The sequence below is a fragment of the Anopheles cruzii genome, chromosome 2 (genome assembly GCF_943734635.1).
Source record: "Anopheles cruzii chromosome 2, idAnoCruzAS_RS32_06, whole genome shotgun sequence".
Lineage (NCBI taxonomy): Eukaryota > Metazoa > Arthropoda > Insecta > Diptera > Culicidae > Anopheles > Anopheles cruzii.
Window position 1 is genome coordinate 21417513 of NC_069144.1, and position 26863 is coordinate 21444375.

The 26863-nt window shown below is 47.3% G+C and overlaps 4 protein-coding genes across 4 annotated transcripts in view; all 4 read left to right on the top strand.

Moving 5' to 3' along the window:
* Nucleotides 1–13467, top strand: part of LOC128267577 (exostosin-1) — a 58823-nt gene extending 45356 nt beyond the window's left edge. The window contains exons 3-10 of the mRNA XM_053004447.1: nucleotides 7551–7625; nucleotides 7879–8005; nucleotides 10061–10180; nucleotides 11154–11408; nucleotides 11501–11788; nucleotides 11872–12116; nucleotides 13108–13179; nucleotides 13359–13467. Of these exons, the coding sequence (XP_052860407.1) occupies nucleotides 7551–7625; nucleotides 7879–8005; nucleotides 10061–10180; nucleotides 11154–11408; nucleotides 11501–11788; nucleotides 11872–12116; nucleotides 13108–13179; nucleotides 13359–13467 (1291 nt within the window). The remainder of the gene's footprint in view (nucleotides 1–7550; nucleotides 7626–7878; nucleotides 8006–10060; nucleotides 10181–11153; nucleotides 11409–11500; nucleotides 11789–11871; nucleotides 12117–13107; nucleotides 13180–13358) is intronic.
* Nucleotides 13468–19315: 5848 nt separating this feature from the next.
* LOC128268430 (histidine-rich glycoprotein-like) lies at nucleotides 19316–20026 on the top strand. The gene has a single exon (XM_053005520.1). It carries the CDS (start codon nucleotides 19316–19318, stop codon nucleotides 20024–20026), a length of 711 nt encoding a protein of 236 aa, XP_052861480.1.
* A 1361-nt stretch (nucleotides 20027–21387) lies between these two features.
* Nucleotides 21388–24427, top strand: LOC128267982 (3-hydroxykynurenine transaminase). The gene is made up of 5 exons (XM_053004965.1): nucleotides 21388–21436; nucleotides 23035–23710; nucleotides 23776–23871; nucleotides 23927–24175; nucleotides 24250–24427. The coding sequence occupies exons 1-5, from the start codon at nucleotides 21424–21426 to the stop codon at nucleotides 24425–24427; spliced, it is 1212 nt and encodes a 403-aa protein (XP_052860925.1). The 5' UTR covers nucleotides 21388–21423.
* Nucleotides 24428–25404: 977 nt separating this feature from the next.
* Nucleotides 25405–26863, top strand: part of LOC128267724 (translocating chain-associated membrane protein 1) — a gene marked incomplete at its 3' end in the record, with an annotated part of 51771 nt that continues 50312 nt past the window's right edge. Inside the window, exons 1-4 of the mRNA XM_053004614.1 lie at nucleotides 25405–25842; nucleotides 26084–26272; nucleotides 26344–26675; nucleotides 26748–26857. Of these exons, the coding sequence (XP_052860574.1) occupies nucleotides 25702–25842; nucleotides 26084–26272; nucleotides 26344–26675; nucleotides 26748–26857 (772 nt within the window). The remainder of the gene's footprint in view (nucleotides 25843–26083; nucleotides 26273–26343; nucleotides 26676–26747; nucleotides 26858–26863) is intronic.

Here is a 26863-nt window from a genome sequence, read left to right on the forward strand (position 1 = left end):
CCAACGAACCCTCTAATAATGGGTCCTATCCATTTGATCTTTTTCCAAAGTACCTAAAGTTTCTCTTGTTTACATTGAAACTCTCACGCTCTCGATCGCTCTCTTTTTAACCACAACATTTGTTTCCGAACCCTAAAACGATACGACCGTCGCTCGGGGCCGGAATATCGTTCTTCGGGCCTTGTTAACGACGGCCGTCCCAAAAGTATGCTGCTGATAGGGATTGAACGAAGCCAATTTCTCGATACCGTGACAATGTTTGCGTTAGGGGGTTTAGGTTTTTTTACATCTGTTGCATCTCGCAGACGTCGCAGCAGCAAAGAGGTTATTGATGTTCCCAAGAGGCACCAAAGGTGCCATCCGGATACGGAATGGATCGTACCTATCTCTTGATACTTGAACGTGTTCGCATGTGTTGATTTGCTGTTCCTCATTGGCGATGCTACGTATCGGAAACATATTTTTTGACATGCTTCCGGTGAGGTTTTCGATTTCAATATTCAAAATTTCAATAGGAAGCGTTCGCGTTCAGCCTCTCACATTATCGGTATAGGTACAGTAAAGCGAAATTCATCATTTTCATTTAATGCTTCTATCACTAATAAATCATTCATGAAAACGTCAAGCAAAATCTACCAACTAGCACAGGCACAGACAGATAAACCACTAGTATAAGTTAGTAATTTTCATAAAATGTTATAATTTCATTAAAAATAATTATTTAGTTCATCTTGGTTTTGCACATAAACTTGATAATGGTTAGCATAATGCTCACAACATAGTAAAGCAGCCAAACAATGTTTATTATGTGATCATTTGAACATTATTTGAAATTATGAGTATATGCTCTTTTCGGATTGCTCTTTGAAGATATCGAATATTGGTTTAAGGTCCTAGGAGCAAAGTTATGACGTTTAAGTAACATTTCGATAACAACATCTGTACAGCCGTTTGCAATCATAGGTGAACTTGAGCGATGCGAAATAAAGTTTATTTGATGTCGAAGCGTGAAGTTTTTGGTTTATAAATTCTAATTCCTTCGTTTTGCTCTCCATTAAAGCAACTAGAATTGATTTTTGAGTGATAATAACGAGTTTTTGTGTTTGATGATAATAAAGCAAACGTGATTCGGAATTCACAAGACATTTTTTCGCTTCTCTGTTTGTAATATGGCATAAACCTTGAATTTTTGTAAATTAATCGATGAAGAAGGTCAAATGGTCAGAAATATGAGTTTTAGTGGAGAAAAAGGCAAACAAGGCGGCTAAATAATCAAGGCGGCATCATCAATAAAATTATCTAACAATTTAAGCTACAAATCATGTTCTATCCCCCAAAAATATTCAACAAATAAGTTTCAATCAGGAGGCATACAAGTTCTTTCGAATCAAAGCCAATCTGGTCTTGTTCTCAAAATGTTTCCGATCTTAAGTAATCCTATTTGAAAGGCTGGATTTCTAGCATGAAACTGCAAGTTTTGGATCTGGAATGAGCCTGTCCATATTCGAGTAAAAGTGAGCATACTAACACAAAACCCGTCTCATTATGTTGCATCGTTCAAAAATGCATTACGCAGTTCATTTCTGCACTTGCACTAAACTTTCGCTCCAGCTAATTTGCATACTTACAAGTTCTGCTTTCTACTTTCGCGTAGGGCAATCTTCAGATTTCTTGGCCTATTTTTTCCTACACATGACAGGGTATCGAATTACCCTAAGCGATGGTGGGCCCTTGGGCTGCTTTACAATTGTAATGGCGGAGCGAAAGTTTTTAATTAAACTTATAATAAAAATAACCGCCTGCCAGCCAGAACTGCTGCGAACGTAGAAGATGCACAGAAGCGGCCAGCAGCGGTCCACAGATAATCCGACGCGCAAGCCGACGTGCTGACCTTTTCCGAGTGTGTCCTTGCGTGGGGCTTGGCGGGAGCGGTGAAATAACTCAACCACTGTCCGGGCCGCTCGTTGGTTACCACCTTCGCCTGACAGACCAGGCAGAAACCGACGGTGTTGGCGCTGACAGGTCCGGGTTTTGGCTTGAGGTTTTTCGGGTCTCGCTCGCTGCATTCGCTCTGTTCGCTTATCAACGCCACACGACTTTCTTGTGTGTCCGCACCTCTCGGTGACCCTTCCTTTTTAATTTATTTCCCCGTAATCATATGGTTCGTCGACAGCGTCGGCCTACCGATACCTTCATGGAAAAAAAACTCCTCCGTTCGTATCCGTTGACCGCCCAACGGTAGCAGCTGTTTATCGTGCTTCCGTTCTGTCCGGCCGAATATTCGTCCTGTGAGGATATCGTACTTCCCGTACTAAAGTGGGACCCATTCCAGGCACAGACGCACCTCGCTGGCTCTCGCACCACACCCCCTGTTCGTGGCCACCCAAACGGTGCTAATTCATTACGCCCCGCGAGTGTCCCGGGAGTGTTCGGGATTTCCGTTTCTCTTTTTTCGTTCACGGTCGAAACCTCCTTCGAATCGCATTCGATCCGCGCGCATCGTACAATTGGAATCCCCTGACCATCCACATGAACGCGAAACCCCGGACGCCGCCACCGTCACCACCACCTTCCCACAAGTGTTTGGCATGTTAATTTAATGAAGTGAGAAAAAGGTGAACTGCCTTCGCATTTTAGCAAATTTATGTATCTTTACTTGGGTCGCGCGCAGGAAATCTCCCAACGGGGACCACGAGGGACCGGGCTCCCTTTGCTTTATGTTTGCGCTATCGGCGACGCGGTCCCGGCCTGTGTTTCGGTTCTCGGCGCGGGTACGGTGGGGCTTCAGTTCGCTCGGTTACTAATGTCTTTATTTGTGTGCGTTCATAAATTACCTAAGTTACTGTACTCTTTATCATCGTGGGTTGTACGAGATAAAATATCGGACATTTATTTTATAGATTGCTTCTCGAACGGCTCTAGTCGGAACCTTGTGGACAGTTTAGTGTAGGGTTAGTAGGCATAGTGAGGCTCCGTGTGCCGACGTCGTGCTGCTAAATGTGAATTGGTGGTTCGAAAGCTCCTTCTTGAGATCTTCCACGTGAGCCAACCGGAAGCGAAGACCTCATGCCTCAATTACGCACACGTAAGCTGCGTGTTTTATCGTGCAGGATACTTTTGTAGTGAAATGAAAAAGCAAGTTGGAAGCTTTGCTGGTTCGGAAAAACGGTTCGATTCTCCGGAGCCAACCACGTGCCAAGTGCTTATCCGTAGATGTGGGCTTCGAGATTGTGTTTTTCTGATTGCCTTCCGTTGGTTTAGTAACGAACGAAACGGACTAGCATCGTGGTTAGCAACCTCGCTCCCTCCAGACGTACTTCACGGGCCCACGGATTCCAAGCATTTTTTCAAAGAAAACTTGACGGAGGTGGTTTTGCGACAAAAGTTGTGCCATATTCCGCTGCATAATGCATTAGAATAACTGTGAACTGTGGCGAAAACTGACCGAGCGCAGCTCTCGTGCCTTTCAAGAGCCACTTGCCACACACCGTCCAGCATTATTTGCCACACGAAGAAGTGACTTAGAGATGGACTCTTTCCTGGTTTGTCGGTAGTTTTGAAGTTTATTTTGTCACAGTATTTTTTTTATTATTCCCTGTGCATTATTTTAGCAGTTTAGATACCGTACCTACGATTGCCATATCATGAAATGGTGTCTTTTATTGCATTCCATTCAATTAGTTTTATTGCCATTGTAGGCACTTATTGGGTAATATTTTTGCGAACCACACTGTTGATAAGTAAATGGCTGTGATGTTTTTGTCTGTGCTCATACTAAACAATAAATAGTACTCATAAATAATATTATTAAAATTCTAAAGTCTGCGGCGTATTTTAAAGCCAACATGATCAAGAGAGAGTATCACGCTTAAGCTTTTAAAGACTAAACCCAAGCCGTCTCATCGCTTGCTCGAATTATATCTTCAACTCATAGACGAATTCAGATAATTAAATTAAGTAAATTCGGAAGCAGTTGGTGTTTTCAAGCAGCGAGTAGTATGTTAATGTTCGATTATTGTAGACTCCCGGCCACAGTTGATTGATAAACTGTTTGAAACACTTGACGTGTAGTGGCACTGGCGAGCTGGTTTCAGCTTTACACTTTAATTCGGGTTACGTTATCAGCTTCGGGGATATTTGGTACAGTACACAACGTTCCTTGGGGGTCGGCAAGTGCTGCACAAAACCAATACCGAGTATTAGTAATCAACCTTCTTAAATAGATGGCGTTATGCAAACACTAATTGTGTCGATGCCACTATCAAAGCAGCGCCAGAGCCAAAGGTCGAGACACGATCCCGACCCCGCACGATACGACTTTTGGCGTGATCTCTGCAGTGTGCACCACAAGAGCCGGGGACCGTATTAAGGATAGTTCCGAAAATTATCTTTGTGACACTCCAACACCCCACGGTGGGCCATCATCATTAGCGACAGAGCTTATGCTTTCAAACCCGACCGCCATGTTCGAGTGAAGCAACCGCCCGGGTGGGGTATTTTATGGCACAGACCACAGGATGCTCGATCCACCTTCTCCGGAGTAGGTTCGGTTTCGCACGGCTCGTGACGTGTGCCTCTGTGCTTTTGGTCAACCCGTCAGGATATTTACGCGCGTGCCTTTGACATGACGCCCAGCACTGCCGTTTGGGGGTTGGAATCTCGCCCTCTCGGGCAGAAAAATGGCCAATGGATCCTCAGTTCACTCTGGAGCCCTCCGTGTGGTATGTGTGTGTGTGTGTGTGTGTGGAAAAAGAGTATAAATCACGAGGCGCTCCGCGAAAGTTTCCCACCCATGAGTTACAACCTGCGGACGATAAAAATCAACCACGTCCGGCGGCCGGCCGCCGACCGACGTTACACATTTCTCATTAGTTTGAAAGTCACACCTGTTCGGGGCGTTCGGCGGGCCACTCACTGCTCTCGCCGGAGCTTTCGGTGGGCGATGTGTTTCGGTGAACCGGTTCGCCGCGGTTCGCGCCAAGATATATGTGATGGTGGCTGGCGGAGCCGGGAGCCCCGACGGGCACCAACAAAAAACAAAAGCGACATAAAGAAAATAGCTCACCCGGGAAGATATATGTGTTCACCTACTTTCCTTCGCTCACCGGAAACCCGGTACCGGTCCGGTATTGGTTCTCCGACGTTCCGTTTCCGCTCTATTTAAAAGTTACCGCTTTGTTACAGCACACCCGTACAGCAATGCACCGGTCTGCTGACTGTGTGTGTGGGTTTGTGAAGTGGACAACATTTTTCAAACCTCGCATCACGGTCGCCACGTAAGGATCGCAACGTAATTTTTTTATTGCGAAAACCGTTTAATAGTAATATAAATTTAATAAAATACAAAACTCTACTTCAAGGTTCTACAAACGACACTTTATGTTGTATGCTGTTGGTGGGTTAGCAAATAGGATGGCCATTCACGCCGCACGATTTATGTTCGAATTAGTGCGGCACCAGCCACGTTTATCATTTTACCTGCAGGCTAATGTGCCGTTCGCAGCCCACACCTTGATTTTGGCGCAATATTTATTCTCGCCCATTCCGATACGATAGCCTCAAGGCTCTATTTATTCTCATCTCAAGGGCCTCCTCTTTAGAGACCCCTTTGGTACCAGAAATCAGTTACAAAACACCCATTTCGCTGGAAAAAGGGGCCCCATTTGTCGTCGTTTCCCTCGTGCTGTCCCCGTTTCGGTTGCGTTAGAATGTCCGTTTTTCTCGGTTCTGCCGGCAGCCCACAGAACCACTCTCATCACTCTCGGCACACACGCGTCTTAACTGGGTAACAGCCGGGTGATGGCGCACCCGGGGAAGCTAGTGGGTGACAAGTAAATAATAAATTGCGCCGAATTTATGCTACCACTCGCCGCCCCCGGGGGCTACGATTTATCAAAAAGGCGATCACTCGTTTTTGCGGCGCCGACCGTTTGGTTGCGCAACGGCGGGTCCCAGGAATTCGACGCCACCGGGCCAAATAATCCGATCTTCCGCTGTGGCCGCTATTCCCCAACGAACAACCCCGGGCGGCGGCGGTGGCCGGTGGGAAAGGTTCCCGGTGACAAACTTCCGTCTTGGTGGGGTTGTTGGTACTTTATTTCAATATCAACGGCAACGGGGCCCCGACAGGATTCGCCGTCCTGCCCGCCGGCCATTCCGGTGGAAGATCCTCCTCCAGCCCATAATTAAGAGCGGCCAGCGCCAGTTTGCCCTTATCTGTGGAATTTTTCCGGAACAAACGGAAAAATACGCCATTCTGTTGCCTTATCGAGCAGCACCGCCGCAGCTTCCGTCGCTGTTCCCCTTTCGAGAACTTTTCGCACTTTAATAAGACCAGGGCCGAAGGACCAGCCAGTCCAGTTATGGGTCGGCAAAGGACAGCGGCGAATATTTAATATTATAATATAATTCGGTCGTAGCATCACCCGCGTTGGCAAACTTGGAGAAAGGCTTAAAGAACCCCCTGGTGATGATGCGACACGACTTGTAGAATGCCGTTTCTAAGAAGAAGTAGTTTATTTTCCGGTATTTTTATTTAGCAAATGTTTCGTCTCAGAACTGGTAACAGTATCTTGAGCTTTTGGAGTCAATATAAAAGCGTCCTTCATTTTTACTATTTTTGCTGTTTTTGAGGTGGATTAGATAGATTTCAGGTTCTTTGTAGATTGCCTCATACTCATGTTGTTTCTGCTTCATTTATAATTTTGATTTTAATTTATAACTCTACTCTTTTTAATTATATTTTTAAAACTTTCATCAACCCGATCGGTGTTTCGCTGAACAGAACAGAACTTGTGACACATTTTTTAGTCCCTCATCAGAGCTACTATGTATGCATTGGAGAGTATGATATCAGGCTAGCGAAAATGAGTTAGAAAATTCCACAGGCACCTGAAGGTTCTCACCCACGGAGTCGCGGAAAGAAGGTAGCCCCAGGTGCCGATGCAAGGGCGCACCAAGTAACAACGGGCGGCCACCATTCGGAGAAGCATCACTCGGCAAAACAAAAAATGGTGCCGAGCCTCGAAGCATTACTTACTGCTCGCCCATCGCTCTCGGTTTCCCATCGGTTCCAGTGGGCGTGTGTGTGTGTGTGTGGGAAAATTCGCTCTATTACTCCGTTCTGCGCCCCCGGAGCTCTCACGGCACGGGGATCTCTGCGGTCTCTAATTTAAAGTCTCATCCTTTCTGCGAAGGACATTCTCATACAATTCTCATTAATTTCATCACTTAAGGACGGCTTTTTTTCTCGTTGCCCTTTGGGCACCTTTCGCCGACGGTGGGCAATCATCGGGCGGCCGTCCGTGTGCGGCGGTGTTCTGCATAGAAAGGAAGCATGCTAAACGAGAGTTTCTTCGCCATTAACATTAGCGCCCCGGCGTTGGCGGTGACATTCTCGAGGTCCACTAGCGGCCGTTTGGCGCTCCATAATCGTTTTTATGAGATGCTCTTGCTGTGTAAACGAACTGTGCTAATGTTTGGACAAGCATTTTTTTCTCCGCGCCCAACACATTCTCTTATCCCTTTCGGTTTCTCTCCTTTCATTACAGATATGATTACGAGACTTTATTACAAAATTCTACATTCTGTCTTGTGCCGAGAGGACGCCGTCTAGGATCGTTTAGGTAAATATTGGCCCCGAGCAGTAGCGACGCCCCGGTTTTCAATGAACAGCTTAATGAGGACACATCTCGGAGCAACAAGGCACAACGTTGGCTAGTTATTAATGAGAATACATGCTCCTCAAACTTGCGTAACCTTTTCGTTAAACAAAATAAAAGATACTGCCAGCAGCGTGAATTACGTGAAAACAAAACCCACGTGGGTGTGGGTCTGCTCTCAACCTGTTAACCAGTTTTGCTGTGTTTCTTTTTTCAGGTTTCTGGAGGCGTTGCAGGCGGGCTGTATACCGGTGCTGTTATCCAACTCGTGGGTGTTGCCGTTTCAATCGAAAATTGACTGGAAACAGGCGGCAATTTGGGCCGATGAAAGACTGTTGCTGCAGGTAAGCTCTCGCGGGACGCTCTATTTGGAGGCAATTAAGACGTTTAAGAAAACCACCCCGCCTCAAAATGGCTGACGATCGGCGATGTAATTAAGACCAGTTTGCCAGTTTTATCATCGGCGTAAAGCTAGCTGATGATTGGAATGTATTACTATCCCAAACGAGGCGATTCTAATGCTGCCTGCTGCCGTCTGTTGATGATTAAAAATGTGTTCTAATGAAATTTTAGTGCCGATACACGTCACTGCTTCCTGATAAGCCGATTATAAATCAGGCTCACCACGCCTGTCAACCAACATAGCACGTCTGATGCTGATGGTATTGCTAAGCGGGATGATAAAATGATTGCTGATAATGATTGGGCGGCGACGGCGTGAGATGGGATTCGTTTAACCTAATGCGTTGATTGTGGGCCACAATATATAATGGTGCTGATGATGGGTGATGAGTAGACCCCCGACCGAACCGAGGCCGACGAAATAAGGACCCGCTGACACTTGAATCGGGGCGTTGATCGAGTGTTTATTTTCCGGTGTACGGTACGGACTCATCGGTGACATTCACTAGTTTCGGCTGGTGGGTGGATGGATTAGCATGATTCAACGGAAATCGATTCGTCCGGCAGGGTGGGGCGTCTAGTGTCGATTGCGATAAAGTTGACACCGAGTGACTCATTTGCGATGTGATTGACATACGGAGATCAAGATACACGCTGCCACTCGGATTGGCCGATGGGCGGGTGTAGTGTTTGGTTTCGGCATCCACGGCAGCAGCGCTCCAGGTACTGCGCTCTCGAGCTCGGAACGAACTCCGTCCCATCTCAGTCTGTGTTGGTTACAGATAATAATGAATTGCAGTTTTGGTCCTAAGACTCGACGCTACTAATCGATACCATGCCCGCCCTTGTGTGTGTCCTTAAAGGTTCTTTTTGGATCGCGCTGTTAATGTATACTAAGAAATTATTAACAGTTACAAATCCTAGACATCTTTAGGAAATAACAGAAGGTTTAGAAAATATAATTTGTAAAGGCCATTTGTGGTGAACTTAACTTTACTAGACTTCTGACGGTTATCCGCTAAACTTTATCCGTTGACTTTGCTTGTGGGTCGACGAATTGAAAACAATCTGAGTCGAAAAGGGTTTTAGGGACATTCCAGAAACGAACTATTTCGAGAGTTAGAAGAAACGTTGCCAAAGGTTTATTGCATCGGATGCAGCACCTGTAAACTTATTATGAAAGTTTCGATACACACAGTAGTTATAATAACCACGAGACCTTTAATTGACAGCTTGACCTTGATGAAAATGTCACATTTCCAAAAATGCGCTTCCCATTGATGTCACATTGCTTATGATTCGTAGAAAAACATAAAAGCACAAAAACGTTACTAAAAGAAAGCAACTTCTGCTGATTCCAACAGACAGACACCCCACGCGGCGAACCGCATGAGAAGTAACCAAATGAAAGAAACTGGACACCGAGCTCCGACAGAAGAGGTCCAAAAAGGTGACTCACTTTCCGCAAAATGGCTCTTTAGGGACAGCCACTGTCCGGAGCCCCCAAGTATTCTCGGAAGTAATATTCAGTCAAGATCCCAAAACAGCGTAGCGAAAATCAAAATATTTGTTTCACTGTCATGGTCATGGCAGAACATAATTCGACACGCGAACGAAAAACTGTATAAATCACCCAGCGGGGACACCGCGCAGCCCATGATACGGCCTCCCGAAGGGGATGCACCCAGTAAGTCGCTGGGAAGGAATGTGATCCGTGTTTTTTGGGATGCTGAAATTTTCCATTTGCGATCTCGCTCGGAGTGTTCCGATTTCTTCGGAATGTCCAGCCACGCGAACGAACAGGCGGTGGTTCCGAGGTTGGAAGTATTTTTGTTTCGCAAATTCGCAGACAATACTCAGGAGATTTCGTTCGGTACAAGTCGGGTGACCCCCAAGTAAATCTTAAGTCGTTTGAACTACCAGTTCCCGGTTCAGCACGCGAAAATGTTGAAGTATTCTTCTATCTATATTTCCTTTTTTTCGCTTTCTCTCTGCAGGTGCCGGATATCGTGCGTTCTATTTCCGCCAGCCGCATTTTAGCTTTACGTCAACAAACACAAGTGCTTTGGGAGCGATACTTTAGTTCCATCGAGAAGATAGTTTTTACTACGTTTGAGGTAAGGTTTTGTGAGGTTTTGTGTGTGTTTTGTGTGTGTGTGTGAAACAAATAATTGTGTTCCAACAAATACTAATCGCTACTTAGAGATATAAACAGGGTAGATAATGCATCATTTTAAACAAAACATAAACGATGCAGTAAATTTAACACAAAGTAAAACAATATCTGGCTTCACCAACAACGAATGCCAAACGAAACCACCTTTACGTCATCAGCTGCATCACGGCGCGCCAGTGATTCGTTCGCCAAACAAACAATAGCTGGAATGTGCTGGATATACGTTGATCGCCAATTACTACAATGGCACCTTTTCACGTGTTACCATTTTTAGTAGCATCGTCTGTAGCATCCATTAACATCCGCACATCCGTATTTGAACCTTCTTATGTGCATTTCTTGTGCTCACCAAATTGTGGCACTACTTGCGGTTCACAATACAAGCTGCCGGTAATGTCAAGCTACGGTTCCGCACTAACAGCTTCCCACTACGACCGTCGCGCTTAGCTTTGTCGAATTGTTTTGATGTCTTGATGTAGCGTTGTGCTCTGTACTTGGCCGCACACTTTCTCGGGAGTGGGTCCCCCGCCAAACAAAGCCTCTCCGCCGCTGCCTATTGCCTAGGCCGGCTTATTGTTTTGTAAGTACAATGACCGTCCGTGTTCGTTCTTGCATTACATTTTACTTAACGTTCGCTAGCGCGAGCTTAACGGCTTCGCTTTGCACTTCCTTCGGGGGTCTTCTTTGAGTGGAGGCTTCCTTTGTGGTGGCGAAAACAATAGGATTCATCAGCTGGAAAATGCGTCATTTTTGTGGTTGGTTGTTGAGCGAGCGTAAGATTAATGATAACGTGTTCTGTGTTCTTCCTTTCATCGTCCGCGACCTCACTCGGAAATTTTTTGTACTACTTTGCTAAGCGAAAATTGCTAAACACAACACAATTGTTGGCTTTGCGCGTTTTTCGCCCTCAACAGATTATCCGGGAAAGACTGCCAGACTATCCGCATCGGAATGGACTGACCTGGAATACGTCGCCAGGTGCGCTGCTGACAATTCCAACATTCTCCGATACTCCCCGGCGGTTTCCGTTCCTGTTGGACACGCTCGGCTACGCGCCCGGACTGAACTATACCGCCGTTATATTTGTACAGATCGGTACACAGCTTACACCAAATACTGCTTTATACAAGCTAGTCAAAAGTATTACCAAAAGCCAATTTGTAGATAAGGTAAGCGTCACGCGCCGCAGATCCCCCAGGACCATATCGTAGCGTGGAAAAAGGGTGTGCTCGGAATCACTCATTTGGTTTGACGTTTTCAGATTTTGATTCTGTGGGCCAGCGATAGGGCCGTTCCGGCGAGGAAACGTTGGCCATCGACCGGTCACATTCCAATGCACATCATATCGGGCAGCACGACCGAGGACCGACCGAGCATATCCCAAAGATTCTATCCCCACGAGCACATCGAGACTGATGCCGTCCTGTCGCTGGACGAGGACGCGATACTGAACACCGACGAGCTGGACTTTGCCTACGAGGTGTGGCGAGACTTTCCGGACCGCATCGTAGGCTATCCGGCCCGGGCACACTTCTGGGACGATTCCAAGGTACGGCTCTCGCAAACCGCGCTGTTCGCTGTTCGCTGCGCTAACTAACTCCGCCTTTCTCTCGGTTCGCCCGTCGACCGCAGAACGCCTGGGGCTACACCTCCAAGTGGACGAACTACTACTCGATCGTCTTGACGGGGGCCGCGTTCTACCATCGCTACTACAACTATCTCTACACGAACTGGCTGTCGTACCTGCTGCTCAAAACCGTACAGCAGTCGTCGAACTGCGAAGACATTCTGATGAATCTGCTCGTGTCGCACGTAACGCGCAAACCACCAATTAAGGTGACCCAGCGCAAGGGTTACAAGGATCGGGAAGGCGGCAGGTAGGTACCAACCGAACGGTTCTCTAGTTCCCACGTGAGTCCCGGAGGCCGACGAGGTCGATTCGTCGACCACCGCCTGGGGACCACTTCATCTTACTCGCGCGTCACTTTATCGATTGGGTGGCCACACGGTATGGCCCCCTTCCTGGGTATCAGTGAAGTAATTTACAAGTGAATTCCACGTTCGAAAGGTCCACCGCTCACCGAAGGCTGGGTTGCGCGTTAATGCAGGAAATGCCCTGAAATGTGATGATAGTGGCGGCGTGTAGCGCGCCAGCTATGGCCGCTGCTTGCGATACCCAATTTCGATAATGGATGTCACTCAGATCGGTGAACGATTCCCCAATCACAGTTTTGTGGGGCCCGCCTTTTCAGTCGATAGCAGCACTGGTGAGCTGCTAGTAAAGTGCTGCCGCCGGCCGTCTGCTGATGCTTTCAAATTTCCCGGTCTCCACCAACTGCTGACTTATCAGTTCGTAGCTTGGGAGCTAGGGAGCAGAGATCAATAGAACCTGCATCCAGGAGGTGGACATCAGTCAGGCACCTTTTTTGGGCGGGAATTGAAAAAAGGAACTTGCGCTCGCTTGACTTAATTAAAGTGCAAAGGAATGGCATAATCTTTGGAAAATATTTAAAATCAAAGCTTATATTGTGGCCCGCGGAACGGGCCTTTGGAATCAATTATGAGTTACATTTTTATCGGATCACTTTTTAAATTTCACTTTTTTCATGAAGTCGTCGAGAGCATGGGAATGCTCCAAATGAGCATAAAGCGTAATAAGCTATCCGATTGAACGCGAATGATCGATTAATCGGGATTAGTTGGTGAAGCTAACGGAACACATTATAACCGTGCCAAGCATCTACCCGTGTACCCGTGGCCCTTTGGGAGTCATCAGCTGTCGTTGTGGTTGTGCTGCATTATCCGCCATTGTGCGTGGGCCCGCCGCTCGGTTGATAACCCAATTACTAAGAATAATTTTGTTTTCAGATCACCGTGGAACGATCCGGACCACTTCATTCAACGGCAAAGTTGTCTGAATACGTTTGCCGCCGTTTTCGGGTACGTTGCGTACGCGCATGTGTTACGTGTGCCAAAGCCTAAAGAAAGCACCCATCCGGCCATCCGAAACACGGCTTCCCTCGCGGACTTCGGGTGTTCGGATGTAACATTTGTAAATGGCATGGCCGCGGTGGGGTCCACTAATTACATATTTCTCGCCCTTTTTTTGCACTCGACAGCTACATGCCGTTGCTGCGGTCCAACCTGCGTCTGGACCCGGTGCTGTACCGCGATTCGGTGTCCAATTTGCGGAAAAAGTATCGCCAGATCGAACTGGTCGGTAGCTAGCGGTTTCTGTACGTGTACTAAATCGGCTCACGGCTTTCCGCTGCACCGCCTCCTCCACGCTGCACTCTAGCTGCAAACGCGCAGCCTAGGAACGGATCACAGGGACGTGCAAAACACATATCGCCGCTACACCGCTGCTCTACAACACTTCGGATTAGTAATTTATAATGCAGAGGAATCGGCTGAACCCGACTGAACGTGAGCGTGCTTGGTCGATTGGTTGGGTATGTAGCGAGGCACCATCACTTCCTTTCTGTCGGCGTCGCTAGCGTGTTTTGGATAATTGTAGTCATCCAACACCGCGAGACCACCACCCACCCCCAGTGGCCAGCGGCGGGAAGTTAGTTAGTGTAGGAAAACCCAGGCACAGAAACGGGCCAACAATCAGAGTCAAATCAATCAAACAAACCTAAGGAGAAAATTGGAACTCATTTTTAATTTCGCTACTCGGTTGAGAGGCACGCAGTAAGCAAGCATGTTGTAAATGTTTTCCTTTTGTTGGTTGTTAACCAATCACGGACGATAATGTTGCAAACATTGCGTGAAGTTTTAAGTTTTTATGGCGTAGCTAATCGAACGGTGAACCAAAAGTGTTTAATGTGTGACGTAATCAACAAACCGTGTAACAAAACCAGTACGTAAATTGTAGGAAGAAAACGCCTTTCGTGAACGACCGCGGATCGGATCGGTATCGGGCGGTCATCCCGAGTCCAGCTGAAACCAGAGTCCAGATGTAACAGCCGCCGGCAGAGTTATAGGTATCAAAGAGCGCGCCACTAGGCAGTGTGTCGGGCCTGGCGGGGACGGCCCAACACGCGGCTACAACGTTTTAGCACTTTAGTGGTTAAGTAGGAAAATTATAACGCAATTTGTTACGCTCTGTTAAATCTTGAAACAGAACTAGTGTTACGGTATTAAGGCAGTTAATCAAGGTTTTTGGTACTATTTGCGCATATGCAGTCTATATGTGTGTGTGTGTGTATCTGGGCAGCTGGTCGGAAACCCGGAAACCAAACGAAGCAGGAGAAACCGTAAACCATGTTTGCGAACTCAACCCTGCGCCCAGCCCGGGGCCGGACGGTGGTCGACTGATTTCGATACATAATGATAATAGTAAAAGCTACGCGCTATATTGGCCATCAAACGATGTCGCGCTCAGCCAGCATACGGATGCCATTTCGAACACGTTGAACTTTGCAGCCTAGCTGAACGCAGTAACGCACGCCGTGTCCCAAACCTTGCGGAAGGAGCCCGCGATTAGAGATTATCGTGTTTTAATTCGCGAGTTCGCGCGAGTATTTAATCATTTTATTCGTTCCGTTGGCGATCGGCGATCAAAAGCACGTTTGTACGTACATACGCAAAATAATGATGGTGGCCATATGTTAAGTTTTAATGCAACGTTAGATAATTAAAAGTAACGGTAGTGACACGCGGAAAGCGATCTAGATAAAAGCGGCCGGGCATAGAGAGGAACCGAAACGAATAGAACGTGTTGCTGTTTTTGTGGCTCCACGGTGGTTCCGCGGGGCTCACCGACACGCGCACACGCGTAATTAGGATAATTTTCACAATAAAAAGCGACTATATAATAACACTGGTGCCGTTTGATACAGTTGATAAGTGTACTTTTTTGTGTTTGCCAGTAAGAATCGTAGTAAAACGCGACGAAAATTGCTAGTTTAAGAGGGATCACTAAGATGTGTGACGTTTGACGATAAGATGGTAGGCGATGCGGCTTAAAGAAAGGCTAACCTGCGGGACCTGCGTTACGAAACAACACACGAGAGCCGTAATTTACACCCGGTCACTAGCAACATATGTAGACCGTGACCGTGTCATGTGCAACTAGCACTATCGTGCATGGCGTTATAATCAAACGAGGGATTGCCAGATTAGGGATCGTGTATCTGATCAATGGTAGTTCATTTGCACGAACTTCGCAACCAGGACGACAGAGTGAAAACTAAAACGAAAATGCCGGCAAATGGGACGTCTTCCACAGCGGGCTATAGTCGGTGAAAAGTGTAAATTGGACAACAAGCTACGAACGAGCTGTCGAAATCTGGAAATAAGAAAAACGAAACCCAAATCAGCAAACGGGAAACCATAGCGCAATCAGAGTTATACACGGTGCCCTACCCCAAAAAACCTGCTGAAAATCGAAACCATATCTTGAAACACCTTTTCCGCGTAGGACGTCGAAAAAGGGGCAATATGTACTCGTAGTTCATAAGCAAAACGTGTCCCAGGGCTCTAAAGGGCACGAGACATAAGGAAAAGAACCAAAACCCCAAACTCACATCAATTATACACCTATCATTATCCGCGTGCTGCTCGCTGCTATGTGGTGGAAAACAAAAACTGAGAGATCTACGTTGTTTACGCTCCGTTTTGTGAGCGAAGCTTAGCGCGCTATTCCCACGAATGTATAGTCCATCAAAATAAACTGTGTAAACATTTAACAGCAGAACGAAAAGCTTTTGCACGAACCGTGTGCAATTTTCTGCCATCTAGAACAATGTGTCTTTAAAACTCTTGCCAATTTTTTTGCCGTTCGTAGTATTCAAATGTATTTTGTGAACGTCTTTCGTCTACGTTCAGAACTGTTCATCTTGTTTTTAAATCTCCACAAAAATCCGTCTTCAGAATGTTTCTGCTTCAGTTAAAAACCTACACATAAAGTGAAAGTTACACTTTTATGTTCAATGAAAATCTATAAATCCCCATTTTCTGGCCTCAAACTTTAACGCTGTGGTTCTAAAGGAGAATTATCCCACTATCACGCTTTGTTAGGACGAGATGTTGAAAAGGTTGCCGGCCCAGCGTTTTGTACTTACTTTTGTGTTTCTCGAATGGAGCCTTTCTTTGTGGGTACAACTGTCCAAATTCTATTCCTTCGCATACTTGAAAGGGCAATGCAATCGACATTAAAGCATTTCAAAGTAATGAGAGAGCACCACCATCTTCAACACGTGTTAGGTTCGGAATTGCGACCTGGAACTGTTCGCTGTTGTCAACTCTCAACAGGTCGGTTGTCAACCGCTTCAAGATTGTGTCATCGACAAGTTTGTAATGTCGACCACATGGCCAGTCTTAGCAGGACCGGTAGCCGCGAGCAGCTCTCCTTATCGCAGCAGAATATTATTTTTAGAACCCAAAAAAACCATTGGAATGCGAAGCGAAAAATTTTCTAATCATTTCACACAAGGAAGGCTCAACCTTATGATCGGTGCGCGATCGAGGGCCACAAGAACGAGCGCAATAGACAAACGTGGAATATAAAGCCAGGCATTCCCCAACATACTCAAAAACGGTCGCGAAACGAGCAGCAGGCCGGAAGGAACATGAAATAACCAACCCAGTAGTAGGCAAATAGTGGCCAGGAAGGTGTGAGGAAGCAACACGAAATAACCCACAAAACATCGTACGTTTGCATTTGCGCTCTATGAAACGAGTGCGCGCAATTAGTGATAAGATGAACGACAGGAAACCTGGCGGGTGTTCGGAAACGTGTGTGCGAAAGAGTGTTTGGACGATAGCTAAATTCGCGTCTATTTGTACATTGTTGACGGAGACGGACAGAGCGCGGTTGAGGAACGGGAGAAATAAATTATTATTGATTAATTTTTAAATCGTGTTTCAATGCTTGGTTCACTTTCCCGAACTGGTTTGAAATCACTTTTTGAATGTCTGCACATCCGAAAGTTTGCCGGCATTGTTTTAAAGGACAGACTGACGGCATCACCACCGACGGCAAAGATGTTCGGCATCTTTAGCTTGAAAGGGGATCATTTCCGAAAAGGAAAATCTACCACTGATCAGATCTTCACCATGCGGCAGATCCTTCGAAAGGGGATTGAGTTTCGTAAGAGCAATCAATAACCAAACCATGGTCTCGTTTTGCAATTCACTTTAAAAATGAAGACTACACAAAAATGTTCGATTTCTAGAGCCTCACGCTAACCACAAAGGCTAATAATGCTCAAAACATAAGGGGCAAATTTGGCTGCAAATTTTGATCGAAATTGAAAGTGATGTCTGATGAATTATTATCAAAGTATGGAAAACACTTAAATAAGGCCTAGTGTGAAAAGTAAGCTTTTGGATAACAAAAGCTCACAGAAGGTCTTACTTAAAGTACGTTTCTCCTTTAGCCTAGATGTGTAGCCGATTTTGGATGCTGGAGCTAAGTTCACTCTAAGGGTTCTTGTATGCCTTTGAAAACCAAGAAAACTGACTGCCCAATTATTGATCCAATCATCATAACGATCGTTTTCTTACCTTTTCTGCTCTGTAGGGCAACATAAGCATGAGCTCACAGCATCAGTGTTGTGCAAACATTTCGCACCTTCGCACGCTGACATAAGGAATGGGGGGAGGGACAAAAACTGCACCATAAACTGGAAAGCGTTGGCGGGCGCGTGCGGCGCTCATGCTCGAGCTGGCTGCGTGCGACCACCCGAACGAGTGATTGGTCAATCCGCGCGCAAGCCGCCGGTGCGTGAAATGTAATGAAACCGAATCAACCACCAAAATACGGAAAAAGCCAGGTGTCTGCGCTAATAGATTGGTCGCCGTGCGGTGGCCTGGCCAAAGAGTGACAACAATGTGCGTATGCTCGTGTGCAACGGCGTTTTTTCCGATGGCGAGATTGCGAAAGAAAGGTGTGTAAAGTGGAACCGAAGGCGCGCGCGTTGATAATTGTAGCGAGCAGAAAGTGGACACAAGAGCGAGAAGGTAAAAAAAACATCTCGGTCCGAATCTTCGATGCACTCCAAGTAGAAGTTGGTGGCTCAATCTGTCCAGCAAGAACAAACTTTGGCTCCTTGCATCACACCGACGGAACAGGATGTTTGATCGGCCGGAACTCAGTCCGTTTCAGCACCCACTTACTGTAGGAAGCCCACAAGCACTGGTGGCTGTCCAGCAGTTTGTAGTGGGTAAATCCTAGCTGATCCCACCGTATGCATCACATCACGAAAAGAAGCGCGAAAATACCACCAGAAACGCAAGGTGTTGTGATGCACAGATTCACTTCGCAACAATAAATAAATATTAAACCTCACAAATAACCTTATGGCAAAGGCAAAGGCAAAACTTAAGCGTAGTGTTCATGTTAAATACACAATCAATTTATCAATCAATCAATCACAACCATTTTATTACAAAGAGAAACCAGGCTTTATTAAATTGAAGTAAAAAAATGATTAAAATGGAGTTTTTAAGTCAACTGAAACATTCTTAGTTTGTACGCTGTTTCGGCGAAACTGCAGTAAATGAGAAAAGCCTTTACCTTTGCCAGCACGAGTTGGTTAGAGGCCCCGATCGATAGCTGGCCCGCACCAACGGACGCATCTCTTTTTCGCCGCGGTGTTCATCTGGCCAGACGAATGATAGGCGAGTCTGGGGTCCCAGACTGGCACGACAAATCGATCGTACGCCAAGCTGTCCCTGTCGCACTGGCTCCGTAACGAGTCCGAGTGTGCAATGCGTGAACCAACTGTTGCTGGAACCAATTGACCGAAAGCACAACATAAAAACGGCCCAAGTCACCAACTGGCCAATTGTCAGCTCTCGGCTCAGCTGCATTTGCATTGGACGGTAGAGAAGGAGTGAACGGAACGGTTCAGTAGCTCCCCGGTATCGATATAAATACGTGGTGGCAGGTGCACGACAGTCAGTCGCAACAGCTCGCCTAACCTACCTGCCGGGCACTAGGGGATTGTCCTGGATCGAAACAAAACGGATTTGTGTGTGCCCGTGATTCTTCCTCGTGTAGTGTTCTGTCTGGAATCGGACTCCGGGTGCGGTGCTTGGTAACAGGACATTAAGCAACGAGAACAGAATGAGAAAAGTGTGGATCCTGGCGCTGCTGGCGCTGGCGCTGCTGGTGACGCTGGCTAGCGGCCACGAGAAGAAAAAAGAGAGTGGCTTCGAAGAGAGCGGTGGCAGCGAACATGGCGGCGATCATCACTCGAAAAAAGGCGACAAGGGCGACAAGGGGTACGAGAAAAAGCACGGCCTGGAGAAGTCGGAAAAGGGCAGCAAGGGCAAGGAGGAGCACGAGTCACACTATGGCGAGGAGGGCGGCCACAAGAAGGAAAGCCATGACGAGGGCGGCCACTTCAAGAAACACCACGAGGAGAAAAAGGGCTCGAAGCACGGTAAGAAAGGCCACAAGAAGGGCCACAAGAAGGGCTCGAAGACGACCGGGTACCACCACAAGTCGCACAAGGACGACTACCACAAGGAGCACAAGTTCTACGACGATCACCATAAGGAGGGCCACCACAAGAAGTTTGGTGACTTCAACGAGTTCCACAAGAAGGCCGGTGGCGATCACAAGAAGGGCGGCCACCACGAGTCCGCGCACAAGGAAGACAAGTACGCGAAAAAGGGCCACTCGGACAAGGGTCACTTCGATGACGAACACAAGGGCTGGAAGCACAAGCACGGCCACGAGTCGCACTTCTCGCACAAGGACAAGTTTGGCAAAAAGGGCGGCAAATCGGGCGGCAGCGAACACGGCTACAAAAAGGGTGATGGTAAACATTAAGGAGAAAGTGCGAGAGAGAGAGAGAGAGAGAGAGAGAGAGAGAGAGAGAGAGAGAGAGCATGGGCGAACACTGAACCGTGCGGTCACTGCCACGTACTAACCTCTTGCGGCCCTCTGTTAGAATCATTTCTAATCAAGTAGATCCTTTTAAATAAATCATGTTTTTATTCAACTTATTAAAAAGTCGTTGCTTCGCGTCGTGGGACCTAATAGGAATCAACCTAGGGGGGAGGTTATGGTCCTCGATACCGCTCCTGTCGGACTTCGATCCTCGGCCCGATCGAGTCGAACCTCTCATTGATTTTCCAGTACGGGTTTTTCGACTTCATCCTACCACAGCCTCTCTTCCTGCATCGCTAGAGCACGCTAGCATCGGCCCTGACCCGTATTGAAATCGTGCCTTTACCCGCTAGTTCCGATCAGATCACTTGCACCGGATTAATGCGCATTACCGGGGCCTCCGGAAAACCTCGTGATATCTTCCCAAAAATAGCAAAATAACATCAGACGAATGCCAAAACAAGCGATAAACAACCCGTCACCCGTTATCCGCCGTTTTCAGCTAGCAATAAAAGCCAAAATCTTGCTATCACGCCACATCTGCATCTGCTATCTGCGTTTTAGCACCCCGCAGCGCATCCCAAACATAAATATGACGGCAAAAGATCATTTATGGCACCTGGTTTAATATAATTTATGATACCAGGGAGGGACCGTGACGGTGTATTCTAAACGAAAGTCTTTCCAAGTCTTGCGTCCAGTAATTCAGTGTCTTAACTGGAGGTAAGTAGTAGCCGCCAAGGCGTTCGCGGATCGCTAACCACGGTTCAGCAACAAGGGCGAGTGTTTTAGGCGAGAGAAAGAATCCCACGATCGATTTATCGCAATTCAAAGTGCCAATCAGTACCAAGCTATCATTTAGATTTTAAGGCATTTAGATAAACCATTCAAATAAACATCGACACCGATAGTCGACGTCGCAAGTCGCAGTTAACACTCCAGAACAGGCTATTTAGCTCTTAGACGGAACAATCCCTGTGCAAAATGTCTTAGAAAAACAAAAACCGGTCCCAAGGGAATCCCTCGATCCTTCAGCATCAGCACCTAAGGTCGGTGTCAGCACGGTGCATCAATAGGGTGCACTGTCAGACTGATAGTGAATTAGCCCCCCGCACGATGCCGGCTAATCAGCCGATGATGATTACCGTTGATCGGTGCAGTCAAGGAAAATGCATCGATAAAGCCGATAGACGATGTACTAAAGGGCCTGTTGTAGCAAGGTGTTCGCTGCAGATCCATAGACGAACGGGCCGTCGATGGAACCGGTTGCCCCTCAAGCATCGCCCAAGCTACAACGGTTCCCGGTGTGAATTGCATAGTTGTCAGTAACTTTCCGAATGTCCGGTGATTGTAAGTGTTTATCGTTAATTTGGAACAAACATCTAAGCTTGTCACAGTGCACTAATTTCGCCGACCCCGCGATGCGCCGTAATTCCTCGAAACGTTGTGCGTGAATCCGTTTGGCTTTCACATGTTGGAAGTCTGTCATCATAATGCAAAAAAGTTGCCTAAGGCTTTTTTCTGTAGATATTTTCTGAAAACTACTCAAACTGCAACTCCCAGTGATAAACGTTGATGGTTCCACTTCATGCCACGAGCTCCCCGCTGCAAGTACAATAAAACACTCACTTCTTGTTTCTCGAAAAGCATTATAAAACCTAACTATTGGGCCCATAAAGAGCTTCGTTGCAGGTTGGTGGCAAAAGTCCCGTGTGGTGTTCCCAGAAAGTGAAGCTATATGAGTGGGTTGACAATCGTTAAACTGTACGACTTACAGAAAAGAGGCTGCCCTAATACGCGACAAAAAGTCTGCCTAATGCACAGATAATAGTGAGCCACTACCTCTCCTCTACACAGACGCAACAGTAGGCCGGGTCTTTTATTATCTCGCCACCGGACGATCCTCTCGCGTTCCGATTCGGCACGAAAGGGGACAGTAATGTGACAAAAAACGAGGAATTAGGTTTCTAATCAGCTCAACGAGCAACCCGCTTCGGATCACCGATCATTTGGCTTTGATACGTCGCCAGGTTCGGTGTGCGCAGTGTGTGTGGTGTTAAATGTGTTAGAAACTCTTCCCTCTTTCGGCGAACACGATTTCGATCGACCACCATCTCTAGAATCAGGTGATTTTAGTTACCGGACGCACTTTAAGTAAAACCGGGATATTATTATTTGAATGTTTGTGTGTTCATAAGCTTCATCAAATATTGGCCTTTAAGCGTTTAGAATATACGCAACGCGTGGACATAGAAAAAAAAAAACAAGAAAAAAAGAGTAGGAAACAAGAGATTTGCTGAGCTAAACTCTGTGACTTCCAGGGCTTACGGGTAGCAAAAACAATGTTTGTGTTTAGATTATTCACCACCTCGAGGGTAATTTCTAAGCCAAACACGGCAAGAAGCGTAAATAGACTCAAGTGGCCCCCAAGAAAGCTGAAGTACGTCCGGTAAGTGGCTGCGACACTTTGGCATGTCTCAGTTTAGTGGTAAATTCCACACAGTTTTTTCACCAGCAGCCTCTGCGTGCTGCACCAGTCATTTCGAATTCAACCCTCAGGACGAACGGAACCCGTTTTTGGCCTACCTGGCCTGTTCCTTCGGTCCTTTGTTTGATGACGAACAAACCCTTTAGCAAACGTATCGGACCGCTCGTTGCTGCTGGTCCAATTTGTCCCGGACGATCCGCTTATCACCCAGCGCCCTTGATCAGGCGGCATAATAATTGGTCAAATGTTAGTTTCTGGTCGTTCAATGTTGATACGAAGTTTACCACCAAAAACTAGCTGTAATTAGGATCGACGCAGTTGTCGCACTATTTGCGTCGCGGAACCAACTGGGCCGGAAGTCGCCAGTTGGGTCATAATTAACGTAACGACAATTTTTTTGTTATTGCCAAAAAAGCGCTTTGCGATTACGCAGCTCTAACGCCTATCGCTCGGTTTACAGCAGAAGCAATGAAGTTCACGCCACCACCCGCGTCACTCAGCACCGCGCTGTGCATCCCGGAGAAGATTATGATGGGGCCGGGCCCATCGAACTGCTCGAAGCGCGTGCTTACCGCCATGTCCAACACGGTGCTGAGCAACTTCCACGCGGAACTCTTCCGCACGATGGACGACGTGAAGGACGGGCTGCGGTACATCTTCCAGACCGAAAGCCGTACCACCATGTGCGTCAGTGGATCGGCCCACGCCGGCATGGAGGCCATGCTGTGCAATCTGCTCGAGGACGGCGACCGGGTGCTGATCGCCGTCAATGGTATCTGGGCTGAGCGGGCCGTCGAGATGGCGACCCGGTACGGTGCGGACGTGCGCACGATCGAGGGCCCTCCGGATCGACCGTTCAGCCTCGAGACGCTCACCAGAGCCATTACCGAGCACAAACCCAAGTGCCTGTTTCTCACGCACGGCGACTCATCGTCCGGTCTGCTGCAACCGCTGGAAGGTGTTGGCCAGCTCTGTCACCGCCACAACTGCCTGGTGGTAGTGGACGCCGTCGCATCCCTTTGCGGTGTTCCGTTCTACATGGATAAATGGGAAATCGACGGCGTGTACACCGGCGCCCAGAAGGTACTCGGTGCGCCACCCGGCATTACTCCGATTTCCATCAGCCCCCGAGCACTGTAGGTACAGGGGTTCAACGAGGCACAAACCCCTGCTTACGACAACTTTCCGTTTGTTCTTCCAGTGAGGTGATCCGTAACCGGCGCACGAAACCGAAAGTATTTTACTGGGATCTGCTTCTGCTGGGCAACTTCTGGGGCTGTTATGACGAGCCCAAACGGTAAGGTTCTAACGGCCTGTGGCGGTGCGGCAACTAATCGACTTTCCCTGGCCAGCTACCATCACACCGTGGCATCGAATCTGATTTTCGCGCTGCGTGAAGCGCTGGCGCAGATCGCGGAAGAGGGCCTAGAGTCGCAAATCAAGCGCCGAATGGAATGTGCCCAGGTCCTGTACGAGGGCCTCGGGAAGATGGGGCTTGACATATTCGTGAAGGATCCCCGCCACCGTCTGCCCACCGTAACCGGTATTATGATCCCGAATGGGGTCGATTGGTGGAAGGTGACCCAGTACGCAATGGACAAGTGAGTAAGCGAGCCCTTCGGTGAACAACGCGGGGACGTGGTGGCAAGTCTTACGTATTTCATTTGTGTTGCAGTTTCTCACTGGAAGTGCAGGGAGGTCTAGGGCCCACGTTTGGCAAAGCGTGGCGCGTTGGCATCATGGGGGAGAGCTCGACGATACAAAAAGTAAACTTCTACCTCTACGCATTCAAGGAATCCCTTAAGGCAACGCACCCCAACTACATTTTTGACGACAGCAACGGTTATCACTAGGATGCGATGGCGCTTGCGGGTGTAGACCACCTTGCTGCTGTCTCGGGCAATTCATACGCGTGCATGATCGTGTATGGGGCACCGGAGATGCAGATGAAACAAATATCTGATGGAATGGTAAACCATTTTCTGTTATTACGAGTATTGCAGTAATCATTATTCAAAGTCCTTGGTATGCGCAATTATAAATTAAAATTCAGAACTATGGTTGTGGGACGTTACTTCTACGTAGGTGTTATCACTTCTCTAGAATATATTGATACACATTTCCAGCATGAAATTTAATGTGGGATTGGAAACTGTTATCAAATACTGCAGAAAATATACATAGAACGAGCTATTTTTTCAATGCGAAATATATTCAATGAATAAAATTCAACATAAAAACAAAATTCCAAATTAATTTATGGATAAAAGCCCTTAATTTTCATATAAATTGCTAAAAGTGCCAAGAGCCGAGAGCCGTTTGAATCAAATTTAGGTTTGAGTTTCGCTCTTGGAAAAGACTTTATGTTATCGAAATAAAACGCCTGAAAGTAGGCAATGTAACTAAGCACCAAAAACATCTTATATTTGGCACGATATTTTCCGTTATTTTCTAAACGTTTCCTTTGCTTCAAAAGTAGTAAGAAGTGATAGTTCAGGTTTAGAAGTGCTGAACTATCTTTTCTTATTAAAAAACCGACAAAATTGTTAAAATTGGGTGGCGAAGGCAAATGTCATCCGATGTGCGTTACTCAAATTGACAGTTCGCTCGGTTGTAACGCGTGTAACACACGCGCCCTTGCCCGACCATTTCTCTCGTTTGCGGCCGCAAGAGAAACTTCAACGTGGAATAAATTCACTGACAGCTACTCATCCACGTAGGAGAATTGTTGTTGATAGGTCATTTCGCTCGCACCAACTGCAGCCACTGTCCTGTCTCTTTCCTCCGCGAGGCATTCTGCTGCGCTAGCAATTCTTTACCGAACGGAACACGTACGGGAACGTCGGCTCCGGGCATAACAACACACAAATCTGGAACTTTGCTGCACAAGTACTCCTTTTGGTTCGAGCCGGGTTATCGCACAAATTCCGAACGAAAACCCACTTCCAGTGCAACCGGTGACGCTTAGTATTGGAGTTGTGCAAACTTCCACAACCGCGTACTGGGCGATCCTTCGAAATCGCCGGATTGTCTTTCCATCCCAGTGAGTGTGTGTCGGCGCGCGACCGCCTAGTGATAGAGAAAGGAGCAGCCGCGGTGCAGAATCTGGATACGAATTTATCACACAATGGCCATCAAGCCCGGCATGGGAGGAAGGAAGGCTTCCAGCAAAAACCCCCCCTTCTTCAGCCACGAGTTTGTAATACAAAACCATGCGGACATCGTGTCATGCTTCGCGATGATCTTCGTCGTGGGAATTATGCTCCAGGTAAGCAAGCGGGATTACACCGCTACTTGGCTTCGTCTGATCAACAGGGCAAACTCTCCAAATGGTCCAACGATGTTTGCACCTAACCACGACATGGCCAGGAACAGCACACCTTAGCACGCTTGCCATCGGCATAACAACAAAAGTGCCACGTAGTGACATACTTTAGGCACTTCAACCGTGACGCAGAGCGAGTTTGAAGATTTTAACGACCTGAACGGTCTGGTTTTTCTGTTTTCAGCCGACCCAATCCGTAGCTAGTACCTTCATTGCCTTACGCCACAATGTATCGGGGGCCGATCCAACGCAAGAGAATCCGATGGGGGTCCAATACCTGTATACGTCCGGCTGGAAGGACGCCTGTGCCGTGTTCTTCTACACCCTCATCTGCATCATCATGCACGCGATCCTGCAAGAGTACGTGCTGGATGTGAGTATTTGGCAACAGTGACCACTTGCCATTGTTTTCAATGCTCAACTTCGACGCGCTTTTTATTTCAGAAAATTTCCAAAAAACTGCATCTGTCAAAGTTCAAACTGTCGCGCTTCAACGAGTCCGGCCAGTTGGTGGTGTTCTATGCGATGTCCTTCCTTTGGGGGCTGGAATTGATCATTCGCGAGCAGTACGTTGGCAATCTGCAGCGGCTCTGGGAAGGATACCCGGAGCATCCGATGATTTTTCTGCACAAGCTGTTCTTCATCATTCAGCTTGCCTACTACGCTCATATGCTGCCGGAGCTTTACTTCCAGAAGGTGAAACGAGACGAACAGAAACCCAAAATCCAGCACGCGCTCGGAGGACTCTTCGTCATCGGCACGGCCTACTTCCTTGGGTAAGACGGTTGTTCCGGGAGAGAAGCGGAAGCAGCGTCGCATGGCCCTATCTACCATGGTTTACTCCGCAGATTCCAACGCATCGCCCTGGTGCTTCTGACCCTGCACTACTTCTGCGAGTTCATTTCGCACTCGTTCCAGTTGATCGACATTTTCGACAAGGAGGAAAAGTTCACGAAATGTAAGT